Here is a 20380-nt window from a genome sequence, read left to right on the forward strand (position 1 = left end):
GTGAGGACGGGGGGCAGACAGATTGCATTGCATTGAATTCACCTTTATGTGTCTTTATCATTTGTCTTGTACTCGGGGAGCTCCTGAAGAAGCTCCACAGCCGAAACCATGTCTCTTTTCTCTTCCTTTCAGCCTGGAATAAACCTCTGCCTGTTCCATTTAACACACGACAGTAATTCACTACAGCAGCATCTGCAATAACAGCAATGCCATGATACAAAACAGCATGCAGCACATTGCTCAGTCAGAGCTCAATCCAACTCTGACTAATCAAGATTAAACACAGAAAATTACCTGGTAAAGTGTCTAAAACAACAACACTAAGATGATCTCTACCTCCAAACAATCTTTCCTTAGTTCACCCGTTGAGTATTTTCAGGTTTAGAGGACATCGGTGCTCTCCTAGTCTTTATACAGGGGTCTGGTGCCTCTTTCCGTTTCTGTCTGGACTCTGTGCACAGGTTCTGTCTCAGCCGCCCCTGAGCAGGGCTCAGCAGAACCGGGCCCGATACAGACAGATCCACAGCCCTGCCTCCTCCCTGTGTGGTGAGAAACGCAGACCCTGACTCCAGCAGCCTCAGCGGCTCACCGTGCAGCTCCAGGGTCTCAAGAACGATAAGAACAATAAGAACTAGGACTGACCGGTTCTGGGCAGGGCCGGCCGAGCAGCGTGTCTCCGAGGAAAGCTCTCCCCCTGGCTTCCCGGCTTCAGGAATCTCCTGGGCACAGGGGGCGCACGGCCGGTTCGGACCCGGGCCGTCAGGCTCAGCGAGATCTGCAGGCGTGAACACAGCGGGGGGTCTTTGACAACACAGAGGGAGGGTCCTGACACTGTGGTGCCCCACCTGGGAACCCCAGAGAATGAGGAGGTGCGAGACCCCGCAGGGGCACTCAGCTGCACCCGGGCTCACGTCCCACTCCGCAGCTCTTGGGCGCAAAGCTGCCCTTTTGTTTTTGTTTCCAATTCTCCCTGCCAGCCTCTGAGAGAGCCCAGTGGTCAGCAATGTGCAGTGGTCAGCAGTGACCAGAGCTCAGCATGCCCAGTGGTCAGCAGTGACCAGAGCTCAGCAGGGCCCACTCAGGGGGGTATGACTGGAGTCTCAGTGTCCAGCCTGCACTGAGACTGAACAGGTCTGAGGCCCCCAGCGCCCCCCCAGCCCCCCCACAGGCACCAGAGCACACAGGTCTGTCCTGCCCAGAGTCCAGCAGGCCGGACGGGCCGGGGCAGTTCCTGCTGGTCATCAGCTGACCTGAATCCTCCGGGGCAGAGCGAGAGGAAGCAGAATAATTCATTCTCTCACACAGCAGCTTCTCAAAGCACTTTACAGCACAGCGAAGGACAGGAGACAAGAGCAACAGACGGGCTCGTAACGCAATCCACTGTGAAGATGTGATAAACAGGCCCTTCGAAAGACAGGTCTGGGCTGACCAGCGTGGAGGAGAGGAGAAGGACAGTCGCAGTCCCGGCTGACCCCAGCACTGTCCCTCGAACCCACAGCCCCCTCACGCTGTGCATCAGCCTTTCCTGGCTCACCAGTGCACAGCTCAGCCACAGAGCAGCTCCAGGCTCAATCAAGGCTCATCAATAATTAAACGGAGCTGTCTCCAGTCCAGCAGCTCGGACACAGTGCCTGCCTGGGCTTGTCAATGCCAGGGCGAGCTAATGATTTAGGAATATAAGGCAGCCTTAAACGGTTTTCCAATAAGAGTTGGCACAAGCAGATCTTCTTTAACGAACACTTTATTTTTTCTCAAACACTTTATTGCTCTTTTAATTTGGAGGCTGTTGTTCAGTGCTGTAGGAGTTACTCTAACTTACTAAGTGTTTGACCGATAAGCACGTTATGGATCCCAGTCCGCACACGCGAGCTGTAGAGACTCTCCTCTCTGTCCCCCCAAACTCTGGGGGTGACAGGGCTTCTCTAGCTGCGCCCCAAAGCCCTGGGATTCTGTCCTCAAGGATATCAGAGTCCCCTGTCCAGAGCGCATTTAAATCTAGACTCATAATCCGTCTGCTCACGAAGCCTTCTCACTAATGAGTCTCTGCTGCGATTCCCACCTTCTCACCAACTTTCTTATAGTTTCTTACTGTATAATGGGCGGCTCTCGTGACCGGTTTCACACACACTGTACAGCGCTTAGAGATGCTACTCTTACAGGCGCTATATAAAAGTGTGCCGGCCTGATTCCCAGTGGGACTGTACGGAGTCGCTGGTTCCCGGTCCCGCAGCCCGAGCGCCCTGCCCCCCCCAGTCGGCGGCGGGGTGATGACGTCAGGGGGCGGGCGGGGAATTTTCCTCCTTTCTGCGCGTTTTTGTGAGCGAGAGGAAGCGGGGGGAGCGCGCGGGGGTCCCCCGGTATAAAAGCGGGCGCCGGGAGCGCCGAGTCCTTCTCTCACCGTCACCTGGCCACGGGGCAGCAGCAGCAGGCAGCGGACTCTCCGGTAAGTTGTTCAGCTCCGACTCCTGCTCAACTTTCTCAACTCCGGCTCAACTTTCTCGCTGCTCGGGGAAGGGGTGGCTCTGCTTCTGAGGGGGTGTAGATGTGGGGGTGCGGGGGGATTCGGGGGGATTGGGGGTCTGGGCAGCCGCTCTGTCCGGTTCGGCCGTGCCGCTGGGAGAACAAAGGCGCTGCCGGTCTCCCGATCTCCTCCAGCAGCTGTCCGGGCCGGGCCGAGCCAGGCCGGCGCCCCTGGACCTGGGGCCGGCCCCGGCGGGACACGTGTCGGCTCGGCTCTTAGCCCGGCTCGGCTCTTAGCCCGGCCCGGCTCGGCGGCCGGACCGGTCCCGGGTGCGCCGTGTCCCGGGGGCTGGGAAGCGTGTGGGCGAGGAGCGGCCGCGCTGGCGTGTCCTGAGCGGCGTGTTAACTTCTCGGTAACTGTTTGTTTCAGAAACAAAGCACTCGCCATGGGAAAGGAAAAGACCCACATCAACATCGTGGTCATCGGCCATGTGGACTCCGGCAAGTCCACCACCACCGGCCACCTCATCTACAAGTGCGGCGGCATCGACAAGAGAACCATCGAGAAGTTCGAGAAGGAGGCGGCCGAGGTGAGTCCCCGTCCCGGACGGGCCCGCCGGTGAACCGGGCCGGGCGCAGCCGTGGCTCGCGGCGGACTCGCGGTTCAAAGATGGCGGAAGCTGAGCTGGGCCGCGTGCCCGCCGGGCGTGGGGGAGGGGCGTGCGCGGCCCCGCGTGCTCTTTGCGCAGGCGCGTCGGGGACCCCCCCCCTACCGGAAGTTCAGCCTTCGCAGAGGCACGTGTCCGAGCCTGGTGGTTCCGGTGGCGCTGAGCTCATGCCTGTGGAGCCTGCGGGTCTTAAATGTGGTTTTGAGCCTCATGTGGCTGATGTTGGCGTATATAGCCTGCAAAGGAACGGGTAAAGGTTTGTTCCACAATGTAAAGAGGATTATTCATTTTAGTGTGGAATGAATCTCTGCTTGATCCTAGAGAGGCCCATGGCTTCTGCAGGCCTGAGCCAGGCTGAGGACTCCTGTGTGATGTGGGATCACCCTACTGTAGTAAACTATTTTATATAGTGCCTTTTAAAGGTGGCTTCTCAAAGTGCTTTATGGAATGACAATAAAATATAAATAAAAAGAATACACAAGATAAAACACAATTACAATATACAGAAGAAACTGTGGATGGTGGTACTAAGCACAGTAGGAGCAGAAGGGCAGAACAGAACCAGTTAAGTAAAGGCTCGTCTAAAGAAGAATGGTTTGAGTCTGGATTTGAAGGGGTTTGGAGAAGGTGACTCTGATATCCTTGGGCAGAGTTGTAGAGCTTGGGGGCGCAGCAGGAGAAGCCCTGTCACCACTATAGTGTAGACATGCATGTGGGACAGACAGGAGAGCAGAATTGGCAGGTGAAGGTCACGAAGTGTGGAGTAGGGCAACTTAATAGTTCACAGGTATTGAGGTGCCAGGCCATGTAGAACCTTATAGGTCAGAATGAGGATTTTAAAGACCACAAAATTTGACAGGAAACCAGTGCAAGGACTCCAGGATGGGAGTAATGTGATCACTTGCAACAGACCTGGTCAGAATTCTAGCTGCTGGATTTTGGACATACTGCAGTAGATCTAGATCCCCGGTTTGGGGGGGGGGGGGCATTGTATTGGACTTTACCATGGAGTATTAAGAGATGAAAGACTCGCCAGCAGTGCTGTAGTGTTTTGTGCTGTTTGAGGATGAGGCCGCTGCAGGGATGTGAGTGAAAGTTGCACTCCTGGGTGGCTCTGAGCTGTGCCGCCCAGGCTGGTCAGTGTCTGAGCCGCTGTCCCCTGTGTGTGCAGATGGGCAAGGGCTCCTTCAAGTACGCCTGGGTGCTGGACAAGCTGAAGGCCGAGCGTGAGCGTGGCATCACCATCGACATCTCCCTCTGGAAGTTCGAGACTAGCAAGTACTACGTCACCATCATCGACGCCCCTGGGCACAGAGACTTCATCAAGAACATGATCACGGGCACCTCGCAGGTAAGGGCGGGGCGGCTGGGGCTCATCCTTTCTGCTGTAACAGTCCAGCCTTGCGTAGATCAGAGTCCCTCGGTGAGTGAGTCCAGATCTTCGTTCTCCTCGGTTTCATCAACCCGCTATCCCCCCCCAGGCTGACTGCGCTGTGCTGATCGTCGCCGGTGGTGTGGGCGAGTTCGAAGCTGGTATCTCCAAGAATGGTCAGACCCGCGAGCACGCCCTGCTGGCCTTCACCCTGGGCGTGAAGCAGCTCATCGTTGGGGTGAACAAGATGGACTCCACCGAGCCCCCCTACAGCCAGAAGCGCTTCGAGGAGATCACCAAGGAAGTCAGCGCCTACATCAAGAAGATCGGCTACAACCCTGCCACCGTGGCCTTCGTGCCCATCTCCGGCTGGCACGGGGACAACATGCTGGAGCCCAGCACCAACGTGAGTCTGGGCCCGAACTGGGCAGTTGATGACCTTCCTGTCCGGTGAGAGGGGTCTTCAGTTGTCTGACCCTGAGCTCTTCCTCTGCAGATGCCCTGGTTCAAGGGGTGGAAGGTCGAGCGCAAGGAGGGCAACGCCAGCGGCACCACCCTGCTGGAGGCCCTGGACTCCATCCTGCCCCCCAGCCGCCCCACGGACAAGCCCCTGCGTCTGCCCCTGCAGGACGTCTACAAGATCGGAGGTAGGGGTCGCAGCGGAGCTGGGTTTAAAGATTCTGCAGGCCCCGTCTGTGTCTTCACCCAAACTGAACAGGAGGCCTGGGACCCCAGAGGGTCATCTGTGCCCATGTGGTCAGTCTGGCTGACTAGTGTTGATCTGTAGCGTGCTGGTGCTATCCAGAGGGAGAATGGGGTGAAATGTGGGGCTGAGCTGGAGGTAATGGGGTTGCTGAGTGACTCAGCTCAGGTTTCAGGAGTCCGCAGCTGGTCAGCTTAGGCTGCAGACAGTGGCTGGTGTGGAGGGTGCGGTCAGGCCTGTGGCAGTGGTGGACAATGTTGTTCACCATCCTGTTGTGTTCTTGCAGGTATCGGCACCGTACCCGTGGGCCGAGTGGAGACTGGCACGCTGAAGGCCGGCATGGTGGTGACCTTTGCCCCCTCCAACGTGACCACTGAGGTCAAGTCCGTGGAGATGCACCACGAGACCCTGGCTGAGGCTCTTCCTGGCGACAACGTGGGCTTCAACGTCAAGAACGTGTCGGTGAAGGACATCCGCCGTGGCAACGTGGCTGGAGACAGCAAGAACGACCCCCCCCAGGAGGCCGGCAGCTTCACCGCCCAGGTGAGCGCTCTTGTTCCATACACCTGCAGTCCTTTACGTGAAGTGGGCCGTTGAGGTAAATGCTGGGGGCCAGACGAGTTCTTGCAGGCTGCCCCAGCAATGATTCTGCCCTGCTGCTGCAGGGGACAGTGTTCACCAGTGTGCTCTGTGGGTGTGGAGTGGATAGCTTACAGGCTGTGCTGAACCCCTCTGCAGGTCATCATCCTGAACCACCCTGGCCAGATCAACGCTGGCTACGCCCCCGTGCTGGACTGCCACACCGCCCACATCGCCTGCAAGTTCAACGAGCTCAAGGAGAAGATCGACCGCCGTTCCGGCAAGAAGCTGGAGGACAACCCCAAGTCCCTGAAGTCTGGGGACGCCGCCATCGTGGACATGATCCCCGGGAAGCCCATGTGTGTGGAGAGCTTCTCCGAGTATCCTCCTCTTGGTGAGTCGGCCCGTTCCTTGGCTCCGGGGGCCTGTCTGCTGTTCTGCAGCTCCAAACCCCTCTCTCCTCTTGCGGTCTCGGTAACCCCTCTCCTCTGCTGTTGCAGGTCGCTTCGCTGTGCGTGACATGAGGCAGACGGTGGCCGTCGGGGTCATCAAGGCTGTGGAGAAGAAGGCCTCCTCTGGTGGCAAAGTCACCAAGTCCGCTCAGAAGGCCACCAAGGGGAAATGAATCCCCCTCCCCCAGGCTGTCCCTCAGCGCCTGGGGTCTCGGGCACTGCGCCCCGCCGTGCCCCCGACCCTGAGCGCTCTCCTCAAGGACTGGCTGATGCTCATTAAAACTCACCGCAAGAGTTTCCGCAGGAAAAAGAAGTAAAAGATGTCCCCTAAATTGTGATTAGTGTGGCTCTGGGAATTTGGTGGTTTTGAAGATTCTTTTCAGTTGTTTTGTTTTAAAGCTGCACGAGTAAGATTTAAGGCCACATTAACTATTGGATTGGAAGAAGCTGCTGTAAACTAAATAAAGGTCTTGTCTTGACCCATCAGTTCTCGGGTGGCTCTTTTCTTTCTCCGCCTGAGCTGGGCTGGGGCTCTGTCTGGCCGGCCAGGCCTGGCGCAGGGCTGGGCTTCTCCCTGCCCACACGCGTCTGGCATTCCTATGCCGGGGTGACGTCAGGCGCCGGCCTGCCAATCGCGGCGCTGCCTCAGGGCGGCGCAGCCAATCGCATCGCGCCGTGCGCTCGCTGGCATGTGGCCGCGCCCCCCGCCGGGCCGGTATAAAAACGCGGTGCGGGACTGGATTCGGTCCTTTTTTTCTCCGGCTTTGATCCAGGTCAGCTGCAATTCAGTGTACCACCGCAGACTTCAGGTTTGTATGGGTGATTTTTAGGCTGCAGAGTGCTGTTATTCGGCTTAAAACGCCCTTTGTTGGTATCTTGGCGCTTCTAGAGCCCTACTGGTGCGCTGGGAGCTAGGCTGCGCTTTGTGCGGGAGCGGCCATGTTGCGCGGTGAAGCCGCCTGCAGTACCGCCCCGCTCGGCCTCGCTGGCGCTTCACAGCTCCTGGCGGCCGGGCCTACGCGCTGCTGCTGCCGTGTGTGGGCGGAAAGGGTTAAAACTGCCCGATTGTCGCATGGAAGGGCTCCGTGGTGGCTGCTGCGGGGATGGGGCCGGCCTCCTGAACCAGCTGCCGGTTTCAGCCTGGGCCCGAGGTCGGGTCCAGAGTCCCGCACGCTCGGCTCCGAGCCACGGTACGGGGGCAGGTCCCCTTTGTTTCTGTTCTCCCTGTTACTCGGGTTAGAGAAACGGCTGGGGACCGAGCCCGGTTCGGGGGGGCGTCGTGGTGCGGGCGTGTACCGCTGAGTCAGCGCCGGTGGAGCCCGGTTCGGGCCCCAGCCGTCAGGGGGGTGTCTCGCGTGGAAGCGGGGGTCAGTGGGTGGCAGTGCCAGAGCACGGCTCCGGTCCACGGCTCGGTTTCCGGCCTAGGAGAGCAGCTGACACGGGGGGGGGGGGGCGGGGTGTACTCTGCAGCGCTTGTTCATCTATTTTCTGTCACGCGTGGGCAGTACACGGACAACCCGGCTCGCCATGGGAAAGGAAAAGACCCACATCAACATCGTGGTCATCGGCCATGTGGACTCCGGCAAGTCCACCACCACCGGCCACCTCATCTACAAGTGCGGCGGCATCGACAAGAGAACCATCGAGAAGTTCGAGAAGGAGGCGGCCGAGGTGAGGGAGCGGCGCCGCGCCGCGGGGGGGGGGGGTTGATGGCCGGGCAGGAGCGCCCCCTGGCGGCGGGAGGGGTGCAGCGCAGGGCTCGCTGTGTGTTATTGTTTTAGTCTCTGCTCTGGAGAGCCGCGTCCTCTCCCACACCGCTAGTGTGCTATACTGGTTCAGTCTTCCCTGACGGGTCGCAGTTAGACAAGTCATCCGGTCAGGTTGTGCTTCCCGAAGTTGGGGTGATCCAGAGAGCCTTGGAGCTCGCTGTTCTCCGCTGAGCAGAGCGCTGTGCTCTTTGTGTTGGGGCCTGAGGGGTTTTTAGGTTTTTACACCCTTTGATCTGCAGGATATTTTCTCTGGGGACAGGGGGAGATTGGTGCAGCAGAGCTGGATCTGAGCTGTGTCATGAGCAGATCAGAGCGCGCATGTCTGTGCCTCCTTTAATGTGCTGGTGTTCAGGGAAACGACTGGATTTAGCCTTAAGGTCCTGCCAGTGAGCTTATTGCAACTCATTCAGCACCTTAATAAGCCTTCCTCCTTCCTGCTGGGTTCCTGCCACCTGTTATACCGCAGGCCTGTGAGGCAGTAATTTGGGCTCACTGGGCTCGGTGCCAACCCGCACAGCACTGCCGCCCTCCGGACAGGCCCGGGGTGTGAGCCGAGCGGCACAGACCAGCAGCAGTATCCCAGCAAAGGCTCTGTGTATAAAGAGCTGCTGTCCAGTCTGGGGGTTCGCGTGACGTCTGGAGTGAGGGGTCCGGTGTCTGAGCCGCTGTCCCCTGTGTGTGCAGATGGGCAAGGGCTCCTTCAAGTACGCCTGGGTGCTGGACAAGCTGAAGGCCGAGCGTGAGCGTGGCATCACCATCGACATCTCCCTCTGGAAGTTCGAGACCAGCAAGTACTACGTCACCATCATCGACGCCCCTGGGCACAGAGACTTCATCAAGAACATGATCACGGGCACCTCGCAGGTAAGGGCGGGGTGGCTGGGGCTCATCCTTTCTGCTGTAACAGTCCAGCCTTGCGTAGATCAGAGTCCCTTGGTGGTTGAGTCCAGATCTTCGTTCTCCTCGGTTTCATCAACCCGCTATCCCCCCCCAGGCTGACTGCGCTGTGCTGATCGTCGCCGGTGGTGTGGGCGAGTTCGAAGCTGGTATCTCCAAGAATGGTCAGACCCGTGAGCACGCCCTGCTGGCCTACACCCTGGGCGTGAAGCAGCTCATCGTCGGGGTGAACAAGATGGACTCCACCGAGCCCCCCTACAGCCAGAAGCGCTTCGAGGAGATCACCAAGGAAGTCAGCGCCTACATCAAGAAGATCGGCTACAACCCTGCCACCGTGGCCTTCGTGCCCATCTCCGGCTGGCACGGGGACAACATGCTGGAGCCCAGCACCAACGTGAGTCTGGGCCCGAGCCCCTCCCTGTCGATGCCTAGACATGCCCCTCCTCTGGGCAGTCCTGGGCCTGTTGTAGCCCAAATCGCAGTCTGTCGTCCTGTATCGATGGCAGTGGAGCAGCGCAGGAGCTGGGCTCTCTGCTGCGTGGCTGCCTGCTGGCAGGACCCCTGCCTCTGTGTGAGGAGAGGAGCTCAGGCAGCAGGCAGACAGAAGGCACCCTGCCTGTGTCTGGGCACAGGGGCAGCTGACGGGAGGGCCTGATCGTATCCGATGACGCCAGCAGCTGTGAACGAGTCTCCAGCCGTCCAGCCTAAAATCCAGAGTGTCAAATTGTGAAGCTCAGTACTGGCCAGAAGCAGTGTGGGGGGGGGCTGAGACCTGAAGCTCCCCCTAGAGACCAGAGTGTGCACTGTCTCTGTCTGCAAGGACATGGAGAAGAAGTGTTGGGGGTTTGAATAATTACACCTCAACAACACCTCAAACAAAGCGATCAGCTGCAGAGGACGAAAAAGATCCTGTGTAGGTATAATTAAGAAATGACTCCGTTCATTGAGTCAAACAAATGAAAGTTTTATTGACTGAGTTGTTCAGCAGTATGTGAGGCGGTCCTGCTGCAGACCTGTCTCCACTCCCTCTCTGATCACAGACACGGGAGCTGACCTCTGTCTTTCTCTCCCTGCGTACAGATGAGCTGGTTCAAGGGGTGGAAGGTCGAGCGCAAGGAGGGCAACGCCAGCGGCACCACCCTGCTGGAGGCCCTGGACTCCATCCTGCCCCCCAGCCGCCCCACGGACAAGCCCCTGCGTCTGCCCCTGCAGGACGTCTACAAGATCGGAGGTAGGGGTCGCCCAGTGTGGGGGCGGTGAGGCAGAGGGGGCAGGGGGTCCCCATGATGGTCACTGACCCTCCCTGAGCAGCAGGAGTGATATCACAGGTGTCCCTGCTGCTTCCCAGTATCCAGTTCCCAGGGGAGAGAGCTGGACCTCCACACCGCTGGGTAGTTGAGCAGTTTCAACCAGAGGACAGCGTTAGTGCTGTGTGGCCGGTGAGTGAGGTTCGCCTTGTATCTTGCAGGTATTGGCACCGTGCCCGTGGGCCGTGTGGAGACTGGCACGCTGAAGGCCGGCATGGTGGTGACCTTTGCCCCCTCCAACGTGACCACTGAGGTCAAGTCCGTGGAGATGCACCACGAGACCCTGGCTGAGGCTCTTCCTGGCGACAACGTGGGCTTCAACGTCAAGAACGTGTCGGTGAAGGACATCCGCCGTGGCAACGTGGCTGGAGACAGCAAGAACGACCCCCCCCAGGAGGCCGGCAGCTTCACCGCCCAGGTGAGCGCTCTTGTTCCATACACCTGCAGTCCTTTACGTAAAGTGGGCCGTTGAGGTAAATGCTGGGGGCCAGACGAGTTCTTGCAGGCTGCCCCAGCAATGATTCTGCCCTGCTGCTGCAGGGGACAGTGTTCACCAGTGTGCTCTGTGGGTGTGGAGTGGATAGCTTACAGGCTGTGCTGAACCCCTCTGCAGGTCATCATCCTGAACCACCCTGGCCAGATCAACGCTGGCTACGCCCCCGTGCTGGACTGCCACACCGCCCACATCGCCTGCAAGTTCAACGAGCTCAAGGAGAAGATCGACCGCCGTTCCGGCAAGAAGCTGGAGGACAACCCCAAGTCCCTGAAGTCTGGGGACGCCGCCATCGTGGACATGATCCCCGGGAAGCCCATGTGTGTGGAGAGCTTCTCCGAGTATCCTCCTCTTGGTGAGTCGGCCCGTTCCTTGGCTCCGGGGGCCTGTCTGCTGTTCTGCAGCTCCAAACCCCTCTCTCCTCTTGCGGTCTCGGTAACCCCTCTCCTCTGCTGTTGCAGGTCGCTTCGCTGTGCGTGACATGAGGCAGACGGTGGCCGTCGGGGTCATCAAGGCTGTGGAGAAGAAGGCCTCCTCTGGTGGCAAAGTCACCAAGTCCGCTCAGAAGGCCGCCAAGGCGAAATGAATCCCCCTCCCCCAGGCTGTCCCTCAGCGCCTGGGGTCTCGGGCACTGCGCCCCGCCGTGCCCCCGACCCTGAGCGCTCTCCTCAAGGACTGGCTGATGCTCATTAAAACTCACCGCAAGAGTTTCCGCAGGAAAAAAATCAGAAAATGAATCAGTTAATATAAGTATAATTGTGTTTAAAATTGAGGAGGAAAGAGCTGTTGTGTCCCACACAAGGCACTGTGCAGTGAAAGGCTTTGGAAAAATTAGATAATTTATGAAGGAACTGTTCAGTTTTCTAGGTTTTGTTGTTTTTTAACCAGAGCTTGGAGGCGAATAAACAACGAGCACATTAAAGAGTGATACTGGTGTTTTTTATCAGCTGTGTGTGTGAGAGAGTCGGTGTGTGTGCTGGGCTCTGTTCTTAATCCAAGCAAGGCCACTGCTGGAGGGATCTCGGCTCTCAGTGGCTTACTGATCTGAGAACCGTGTTCAAACCAGCATCACAGCCTTTCTGACTGAGGCAAGAGGGTGGGAGCTGAGTCAGATTGTGGTGTCACATGGCCAAGAGGATCATACAAACAAAGGTTATGAACATGCAGGTGGGGCTGCACACTGGTGGTGGAGGGGATCAACATTACCTGTAAAGCTCTTTCAGTGGAGTGTCTGGAAAGGTGCTCTATACAGTGGGTATAGAAAGTCACCACCCCCTTTCGAAATTTGTACTTCTGTTGTACGACACTGAAAATAACAAATTAGGCTTGATACATTTTTATTTACACACTAACCCACATTAGCCAAGTGAAAAATTCTAAAACATTCTAAAAATTAATATAACAATAAAATACCTTATTTGGATAAATGAACACTACCCTTAAAATTGCATTTGTAAACCTGTTCAGGTATAACCAATCACCTTACAGATCACACAACAAACTAATTGGCTCCCACCTGTGATCAATTGGAAGTCCATTTCAAAGCAAAGAATCTACTATGGGTGGAGAGGTGCTTTCAAAATAACTTTGAGATAAAGTTGTGGAAAGGCACAAGTCAGGAGATGGGTGTCAAAAGTTTTCAAAGGCTTGAAGTATCCTGTTGAGCACAGTAAAGAGCCTCATTAAGAAGTGGAAGGCGTGTGCACCACGAGCAAGAAGGAGACTGATCAGAGATCAAGAACCCGATGACAACTTTGAACGGGCTACAGGCCTATATGGCAAAGACTGGTCATTGTGTGCATGTGACAATATCGCAAGCGCTCTGCAAATCTGGCCTGTATAGGAGGGTGGCAGGAAAAAACCCACACCATTCCTCCAGTAAAGCACGGGGGTGGCAGCATCCTGCTGTGGGGGTGTTTCTCTTCCGCTGGGACTGGGGCACTTGTCCGGACAGAAGGGAAGATGGGTGGTGCAAAATACAGGCGAATTCATGAAGAAAACCTGCAGCCCTCAGCCAGGAAGTTGAAAATGGGAAGATGGTTCACCTTCAACATGACGATGACCCAAAGCAAGCGTACAGTGGCTGAAGGACAGGAAGGTGAATGTCCTTGAGTGGCCTAGGCAGAGCCCCGACCTCAATCCCAGTGAGAATCTTTGGAATGACTTGAAGAGGACAGTCCATCAACAGTCACCACGCAGTTTGACTGAGCTTGAACAACTCTGTAAGGAGGAACAGGCAACTACTCCTCCCACTAGGTGTGCAAAGTTGGTAGAGAAGTATCCAAACAGACTCAATGCTGTAATTCAAGCAAAAGGTGCTTCCTGCAAGTATTAACTCAGGGGGTGTTCTCTTAGCCAACCCAGTTATTCTACTGTTTTTATTTTTATTTTTCACTTGGATGTTGCAAAGTACAATTTGTGAATAAAACTGGAAAAAGTCTGATTTTATTTGTCTTCTTTTTGGGCTTTAGGGCAACAAAAGTTGAACATTTTGAAAGGGGGTGGTGACTTTCTATACCCACTGTAAGTGTAAGCAGTTATTATCACTAATGATGTCTAGCTTTAGACACAGTTACTGCAGAAGCACATTCCGTTTTGAGAGTAAATAAATACCGTGCTTCAAGACGAGGAACAATTTCAGGCAGTCCAGCCTGTGGCATCAGTCCAAAGCAATCACCAGCTGTCACTGACTGGAGCTGGAGCCAGGAAGTCCGGGACAGTTCTGACTCCTTCACATCTCGACAGCAAACCGAAAGAGGAACAATTTAGACAAGCACACTTACATCCCTAAATCCCACTATTTGACAAGGAAGCAGCAGTTCCCGTGAACTGAAACTGACCGTTCTGCCACTCCCTCTGTACAAAGGTGGCTCCTTCAGAGCAGAGCTTCCTGTCAGCAGATGAGGATTTCACTCCTCCTTCTCTGTGATGTCAAACCAGAGAAACTGCAAGTGAAGAGGCTCGGCCGGAGAGCAGAGAGACTGCGACTCAGCTCAGTTCGTCACCTTTTGCACAGAAACATGGGCTCCAGCAGGGACTGTAGCAGCAGGTACGTGAGCGCTTGTGAGGCAGTGTGTGTATCTATGGAGTGTGTGCTTGTGTGTGTGGAGCTGTGTGCTTGCGTGTGTGTACCTGTGGGGCTGTGTGCTTGTGAGGCAGTGTGTGTATCTGTGGGGCTGTGTGCTTGTGTGTGTGTATCTGTGGGGCTGTGTGCTTGTGAGGCAGTGTATCCGTGGAGCTGTGTACTTGCATGTTTGTACCTGTGGGGCTGTGTACTTGCGTGTGTGTATCTGCGGGGTGTGTCCTTGTGTGTGTTTGACAGTGTATCTGTTGAACAATGTGTGTGTGTGACAGTGTATCTACTGGGCAGTGTGTGTGTGTGACAGTGTATCTACTGGGCAGTGTGTGTGACAGTTTGTGTGTGACAGTGTATCTACTGGGCAGTGTGTGTGACAGGGTATCTACTGGGCAGTGTGTGTGTGTGACAGGGTATCTACTGGGCAGTGTGTGTGTGTGACAGGGTATCTACTGGGCAGTGTGTGTGTGTGACAGTGTATCTACTGGGCAGTGTGTGTGTGTGACAGGGTATCTACTGGGAGAGGCTGTGTGGGCTCTGTGGATTCCCTGGCTGGCAGCTGTGTGAGGTGTAAAGTTGGCACAGACAGCGGTGTTACGCCACACTGCTCTTTACAGTTCTGTGCTCACATGTTCTGGCTCAGCTCCTGGGAAGGGGGGTTCTTGGGGGAAGGCTCTGGCGCTGCCTTGTCCAGACCCGGCTCAGTTCTGTCACTGTTCTGTGCCCCAGTATGGAAACGCAAACTGTGATGTTGCAGATGGCACCCCAGTCTCTGCACAGCGCTGAGGGGGGCTGTGCGCCCCAATCTCTCCACAGCGCTGAGGGGGGCTGTGCGCCCCAGCGTCTTCACAGCGCTGGGGGGGCCCTTACCTTGTGAATCACAGGGGCCCCGCGGCTCAGTTAGGGGGAGACTGAACTTGCCAGCTGCACCCCAGAACAGCACAGGGACAGCTGTGCAGCACCGACAGACCAGCTGCCTGCTCTCTCCTCCGCAGCACCATGAAGCAGAAAAGTCCCCCGAAGAGGCCGGAGGTGTCAGGGAGCCGCCAGCGGAGATCAGGGAGGCACAGCCCAGCAGCCCAGGGGCCCGCCTCCCCCCCAGCCAGCACCCCGCCCAGCCAGAAGCCCAGCCTCGCCTCCGAGGCGGAGAAGGAGACACTCCCTATAGGAAGCTCTGGCAGGGCAGCCCGGGAGGAGGAGGAGGACGAAGAGGTGGAGACGTGCCCAGCCAATCATCAGCCACCACTCAAGAAACAGAGCAGATCGCAGAAAGGTGAGGCAGAGGGACAGCAGGACAGCAGGGCTCAGGACAGCGGGACAGCAGGACAGCAGGGCTCAGGACAGCGGGACAGCAGCAGGACAGCAGGGCTCAGGACAGTGGGACAGCAGCAGGACAGCAGGACAGCAGGGCTCAGGACAGTGGGACAGCAGCAGGACAGCAGGACTCAGGACAGTGGGACAGCAGCAGGACAGCAGGGCTCAGGACAGCAGGACAGCAGGACAGCAGGGCTCAGGACAGCGGGACACCAGCAGGACAGCAGGGCTCAGGACAGTGGGACACCAGCAGGACAGCAGGGATCAGGACAGTGGGACAGCAGGACAGCAGGGCTCAGGACAGTGGGACAGCAGCAGGACAGCAGGGCTCAGGACAGTGGGACAGCAGGACAGCAGGACAGCAGGGCTCAGGACAGTGGGACAGCAGCAGGACAGCAGGGCTCAGGACAGTGGGACAGCGGGACAGCAGGACAGCAGGGCTCAGGACAGTGGGACAGCAGGACAGCAGGGCTCAGGACAGTGGGACAGCAGCAGGACAGCAGGGCTCAGGACAGTGGGACAGCAGGACAGCAGGGCTCAGGACAGTGGGACAGCAGGACAGCAGGACAGCAGGGCTCAGGACAGTGGGACAGCGGGACAGCAGGACAGCAGGGCTCAGGACAGTGGGACAGCAGCAGGACAGCAGGGCTCAGGACAGTGGGACAGCAGGACAGCAGGACAGCAGGGCTCAGGACAGTGGGACAGCAGGACAGCAGGGCTCAGGACAGTGGGACAGCAGGACAGCAGGACAGCAGGGCTCAGGACAGTGGGACAGCAGGACAGCAGGGCTCAGGACAGTGGGACAGCAGCAGGACAGCAGGGCTCAGGACAGTGGGACAGCAGGACAGCAGGGCTCAGGACAGTGGGACAGCAGGACAGCAGGACAGCAGGGCTCAGGACAGTGGGACAGCAGGACAGCAGGGCTCAGGACAGTGGGACAGCAGGTGTTGCCTCAGCCTGAATCCTCTTCCTCTGCTCCACCTGCAGGCTCAGAGCCGCCCCTCTCCCCCTCAGAGCTGGACGGGGGCAACCTGGACCCCAGGGTGTTCGACCAGCTGTGCAGGAGGATCCGGCTGAAGACCGACAGCCTGTGTCCACGGCGCCAGGACACATGCTGGGCCTCCGAGCTGGTCAACCACCTGGTGGGGCAGCTGATGGACTTCCTGAAGAACAACGAGGAGCAGCCGTACTTCAGAGACGTGACCAAGCTCACCACCGGCAGCTACTACGAGATGGTCAAGGTACCCCAGCGCCCCACTGCAGCAGGGTACCCCTCTTTCTCTCAGGGTGCCCCTCTTTCTGAGCCCACAGCGCAGCAGAGCCCTGTGCTGCCAGCTCTCAGGGTACAGGCAGAGGGCAGCGTGACCCCGGCTGAGTTGTGACCCCCTGCCTGTTGCCCCAGATCCACAACCCCAACGAGTTTGACGTGATGCTGCTGCTGCCCGCGCCGCGGCTGGAGCTGACGGAGCTGCGCGGCTTCTCGGGGCTCTACTACCAGCTGGCCGTGGTGCGGGCGCCGCGCACCCCCCTCCGCGCCTTCCTGCTGCCGGACGGCCGCAGCATCTCCGCCACGCGCATCCTGCAGGACACCAGGAGCCTGGTGAAGACGTTCCTCAGGACCTACAGGGGTGAGTCCCGCCACGCGTCCCGCGGGCGCTGGCTGATGGACAGGAAGCGGGCGAGCTGCCCCGCTGTGACCCTGACGCTGCACAGCCCCGAGGCCGCTGAGCCGATCAGCCTGGACATCGTGCCCACGCTGGAGGTGCCCGCGGCGCAGGGCTGGCCGGGGGCGGCGCGCGGAGGCCTGTGCGTCCAGGACTGGCTGGGCAAGAAGGCACGGCGCCACTTCATCAGCCAGGCCTTGTACTTCGTGCCCAAGCAGCCGCCAGGCCGCCAGCGGGGCGAGGAGGCCAAGGGTGAGTGTGGACACCCCTGTACCCCCTGCGCCCCAGCTCTCTCAGTGTGGACACCCCTGTACCCCCTGCGCCCCAGCTCTCTCAGTGCGGACACCCCTGTACCTCCCTGGGCCCCAGCTCTCTCAGTGTGGACACCCCTGTATCTCCCTGCACCCCAGCTCTCTCAGTTTGGACACCCCTGTACCCCCTGCGCCCCAGCTCTCTCAGTTTGGACACCCCTGTACCCCCTGCGCCCCAGCTCTCTCAGTGTGGACACCCCTGTACCCCCCTGCACCCCAGCTCTCTCAGTGTGGACACCCCTGTACCCCCTGCGCCCCAGCTCTCTCAGCGTGGACACCCCTGTACCCCCCTGCGCCCCAGCTCTCTCAGTGTGGACACCCCTGTACCCCCTGCGCCCCAGCTCTCTCAGTGTGGACACCCCTGTACCCCCCTGCACCCCAGCTCTCTCAGTGTGGACACCCCTGTACCCCCTGCGCCCCAGCTCTCTCAGCGTGGACACCCCTGTACCCCCCTGCGCCCCAGCTCTCTCAGTGTGGACACCCCTGTCTCTTGGTGAATCTGAGTGGAGCCCTTTGTTTTCCAGAGTGCTGGAGAATCTCGTTCTCTCACGTCGAGAAGGAAATTTTCAAGAATCACGGCAGCAGCAAGACCTGCTGTGAGAGCTACGCCAAGAACTGCTGCCGGTGAGACCAGCACTGCACCGCACTGCACCCCCAAACCACACTCACACCCCCAAACCACACATGCACCCCAAACCCCACTCGCACCCCCAAACCCCACATGCACCCCCAAACCCACTCACACCCCCAAACCACACATGCACCCCAAACCCCACATGCACCCCCAAACCCCACTCGCACCCCCAATCCCCACTCACACTTCTCAGACTCCACTTACACCCCCAAACCCCACTCAAACCTCTCAGACCCCACTCAACCCTCTATCAGTCCAGAGGTCACAGTGTCTCTCTCTGTGTCTCTCAGTAAGAAGGCTCTGCGCCTGTTGAAGTGTCTCATCGAGGGTCTGAAGCAGCGCCACCCTCGGGAGCTCGCTCAGCTCTGCTCCTACCACGGGAAGACAGTCTTCCTGCACACGCTGAGTCGCCATGGTGATGACGCGCTCTGGGCACCGCGGTGGCTCCCCTCCTGCTTCCTGCTGCTGCTGGACAGCTTCATCGCCCACGTCCAGCGCGCCGAACTGCCCCACTTCTTCATCAGCGCCAGCAACATGTTCGCCCCGGCCGCCTTCCCCCGCCGCTCCCTGCTCTTCCTGCAGAGGGCGCTGGAGGAGCAGAGGCAGAGCGGGGTGCCACTGTTCCAGGTGTCCAGCCCGTCACGGCTGCTGCCCGCGGACCCCCCCGGGCCCAGCTCTGCTCCATCGTGCCCCCCGGTGTGCAGCTCCGGCCTACACTTCCCCTCCCTCCCCTGGGGCTTGGGGGCCCTGGCTCTCCTGACCACCCTGCTGGTTGCAGCAGCTCTAGTGCTTCACTAGGGGGCACTAGAGAGGGACTTGGTGTCGACTGTGCAGGGCAGGGACCTAATTCATTGCCCACAACTTTCAGCTGGGGCCTGTGGGTTTCCTTTTGTGTAGTTAATACAGCCGTTAAGCCAACTAAGCACTGAAGTATTAAAAATTCTCAAACACACCAACGAACTCAAAACAGTGAACATTTTCAGTGGCAACAATGAAACACACCAGAGGACACGAGTGGAAACTTCAGGGAATTACATTTTAAACTGAGAGCTGGAGGGACCTCCTTACACAAGGAATTGTAGGAGTGTTGGGCAAGCTGTACAGTCATATTTGTGAAGCTGGTGTCCTTGCCTCTGTGAAGATGAGATTCTCAGTGCAATTAGCCAATCACTGCCACACAGGCCAGATGGGACAAAAAGTCTTCCATTCGTCATCTTTCTTGTGATCTTATGAGAGGTCAGGGTGGACAAGACACCAGAAGACACGGACGACCTGCAGGGACTGCAGAGCAGCAGGATCCACATCTGTGTGTCCTTCCTTCAGGTCAATTCCATTCAAGGTGCTTTATTGGCATGACCAATGAGTAAAATCAGTGTTGCCAAAGCAACACAGATACAATTAACATAAAAAATTACAGACATTTACAATATAGACACATCATAGGATATTTATATTTATATGAAGCATTACTGGGAGGCAGGCTGACTGTTCCTCAGGCTGTGACAGGAGGTCACATACTGGGCTGCCAGTTCAACTGAGTTTCCTCATCCCTCTCCCAGTAGGATTGGGAGCTGTTGTGATCAACAAGGAATATTTATTCTCTGTCCTCCTGTGTCTCAGTGCTTCTGTCCCTCTGTCTCTCTGCACCTTCTGCAGGACACTGAGAGAGAAGAACTGACCTGCCTGCTGATTGGACATAATGGGAAAATCAGACTGTGAACTGCTAACAAACACATTCATTAACACAATGTAGCAAAATTATGTATCTGATGTACTCAATTAACTGCATATGTATATTATATTTTTAGACAGTGATTTTAAAAATAGGAAAAAATAATTGAAATGCTTGAATAAAGAAAATCTTTGTTCCTGGGAACCAATGTGCATATTTGAATCTATCAATTAAAATGAATTTAAATCGATCAGCCAGCAGCTGACAGCTGGAACCCCACTGGAGCTCAGCGGGTGTGAGCCTGGTCAGTCTGGAGCCTGGATGGGAGACCTCCTGGGAAAAACTAAGCTTGCTGCTGGAAGAGGTGTTAGTAGGACCAGCAGGGGGCGCTCACCCTGCGGTCTGTGTAGGTCCTAATGCCCCAGTATTGTGACGGGGACACTAGACTGTAAAAATAGGCACCGTCCTTCGGATGAGAAGTAAAACTGAGTTTGTGACTCTCTGTGGTCATTAATAACCCCAGGGTGTTTCTCGATAAGTGCAGGGGTGTTACCCCAGTGTCCTGGCCATATTTCCCATGAAAGCTCCACAGCCGAAACATTTCTTTTCTTCCCTTTTCAGCAGGAATAAACCTTCACTTGTTCCTTTAAAGCCCACAGGTGCTGACACAGCTCCCCACCTGAACTATCATAAGTCAATGTAAGGGAACAAGTAAAGGTTTATTTCCTGCTGAAAAGAGAAGAAAGAAAACACAACGTTTCTGCCGTGGAGCCTTCTTCAGGTCTCAGGTCACACAGCTCACACCTGAACTATATACAGTCAATGTATGTATCTGTTTAATTTTCACACAAGGGTGAACATTTATATGTTTTTACCTTTTCAGGAAATTATAAATGTCTTACAAATCACCACGACCCCATGTTAGATACCAGTCTTCTTCATGTATCCACAGTGTAAATTAGGAAAATTATTTATTCAACAAAACACACAAAAGTCTGCTATTACAGAA

At 56.9% G+C, this 20380-nt stretch overlaps 3 protein-coding genes across 3 annotated transcripts; all 3 read left to right on the top strand.

Moving 5' to 3' along the window:
• The first annotated feature begins 2285 nt into the window (after window positions 1–2285).
• LOC148649542 (elongation factor 1-alpha, somatic form-like) lies at window positions 2286–6720 on the top strand. The gene is made up of 8 exons (XM_088602365.1): window positions 2286–2443; window positions 2891–3050; window positions 4300–4479; window positions 4610–4906; window positions 4997–5147; window positions 5490–5746; window positions 5942–6176; window positions 6283–6720. Exons 2-8 carry the CDS (start codon window positions 2907–2909, stop codon window positions 6405–6407), a joined length of 1389 nt encoding a protein of 462 aa, XP_088458491.1. The 5' UTR covers window positions 2286–2443; window positions 2891–2906; the 3' UTR covers window positions 6408–6720.
• Window positions 6721–6896: 176 nt separating this feature from the next.
• LOC148649543 (elongation factor 1-alpha, somatic form-like) lies at window positions 6897–11622 on the top strand. Its single transcript, XM_088602367.1, has 8 exons — window positions 6897–7043; window positions 7740–7905; window positions 8688–8867; window positions 8998–9294; window positions 9981–10131; window positions 10369–10625; window positions 10821–11055; window positions 11162–11622. Exons 2-8 carry the CDS (start codon window positions 7762–7764, stop codon window positions 11284–11286), a joined length of 1389 nt encoding a protein of 462 aa, XP_088458493.1. The 5' UTR covers window positions 6897–7043; window positions 7740–7761; the 3' UTR covers window positions 11287–11622.
• A 1767-nt stretch (window positions 11623–13389) lies between these two features.
• Window positions 13390–19575, top strand: LOC148649544 (cyclic GMP-AMP synthase). Its single transcript, XM_088602364.1, has 6 exons — window positions 13390–13749; window positions 14772–15049; window positions 16078–16331; window positions 16493–17006; window positions 17590–17689; window positions 17990–19575. Exons 1-6 carry the CDS (start codon window positions 13601–13603, stop codon window positions 18495–18497), a joined length of 1803 nt encoding a protein of 600 aa, XP_088458490.1. The 5' UTR covers window positions 13390–13600; the 3' UTR covers window positions 18498–19575.
• The last annotated feature ends 805 nt before the right edge of the window (window positions 19576–20380 follow it).

The sequence above is a fragment of the Lepisosteus platostomus genome, chromosome 13, assembly GCF_059453375.1.
Source record: "Lepisosteus platostomus isolate fLepPlt1 chromosome 13, fLepPlt1.hap1, whole genome shotgun sequence".
Taxonomy (NCBI): domain Eukaryota; kingdom Metazoa; phylum Chordata; class Actinopteri; order Semionotiformes; family Lepisosteidae; genus Lepisosteus; species Lepisosteus platostomus.

Coding starts and splice junctions, on each gene's coding strand:
- LOC148649542 (XM_088602365.1), top strand. CDS start 2,907: ATGGGAAAGGAAAAGACCCACATCAACATCGTGGTCATCGGCCATGTG. Junction 3,051..4,299: donor TCGAGAAGGAGGCGGCCGAG/GTGAGTCCCCGT, acceptor CTGTGTGTGCAG/ATGGGCAAGGGCTCCTTCAA. Junction 4,907..4,996: donor TGCTGGAGCCCAGCACCAAC/GTGAGTCTGGGC, acceptor CTTCCTCTGCAG/ATGCCCTGGTTCAAGGGGTG.
- LOC148649543 (XM_088602367.1), top strand. CDS start 7,762: ATGGGAAAGGAAAAGACCCACATCAACATCGTGGTCATCGGCCATGTG. Junction 7,906..8,687: donor TCGAGAAGGAGGCGGCCGAG/GTGAGGGAGCGG, acceptor CTGTGTGTGCAG/ATGGGCAAGGGCTCCTTCAA. Junction 11,056..11,161: donor CTCCGAGTATCCTCCTCTTG/GTGAGTCGGCCC, acceptor CTGCTGTTGCAG/GTCGCTTCGCTGTGCGTGAC.
- LOC148649544 (XM_088602364.1), top strand. CDS start 13,601: ATGAGGATTTCACTCCTCCTTCTCTGTGATGTCAAACCAGAGAAACTG. Junction 13,750..14,771: donor AGCAGGGACTGTAGCAGCAG/GTACGTGAGCGC, acceptor TCTCCTCCGCAG/CACCATGAAGCAGAAAAGTC. Junction 16,332..16,492: donor GCTACTACGAGATGGTCAAG/GTACCCCAGCGC, acceptor CTGTTGCCCCAG/ATCCACAACCCCAACGAGTT.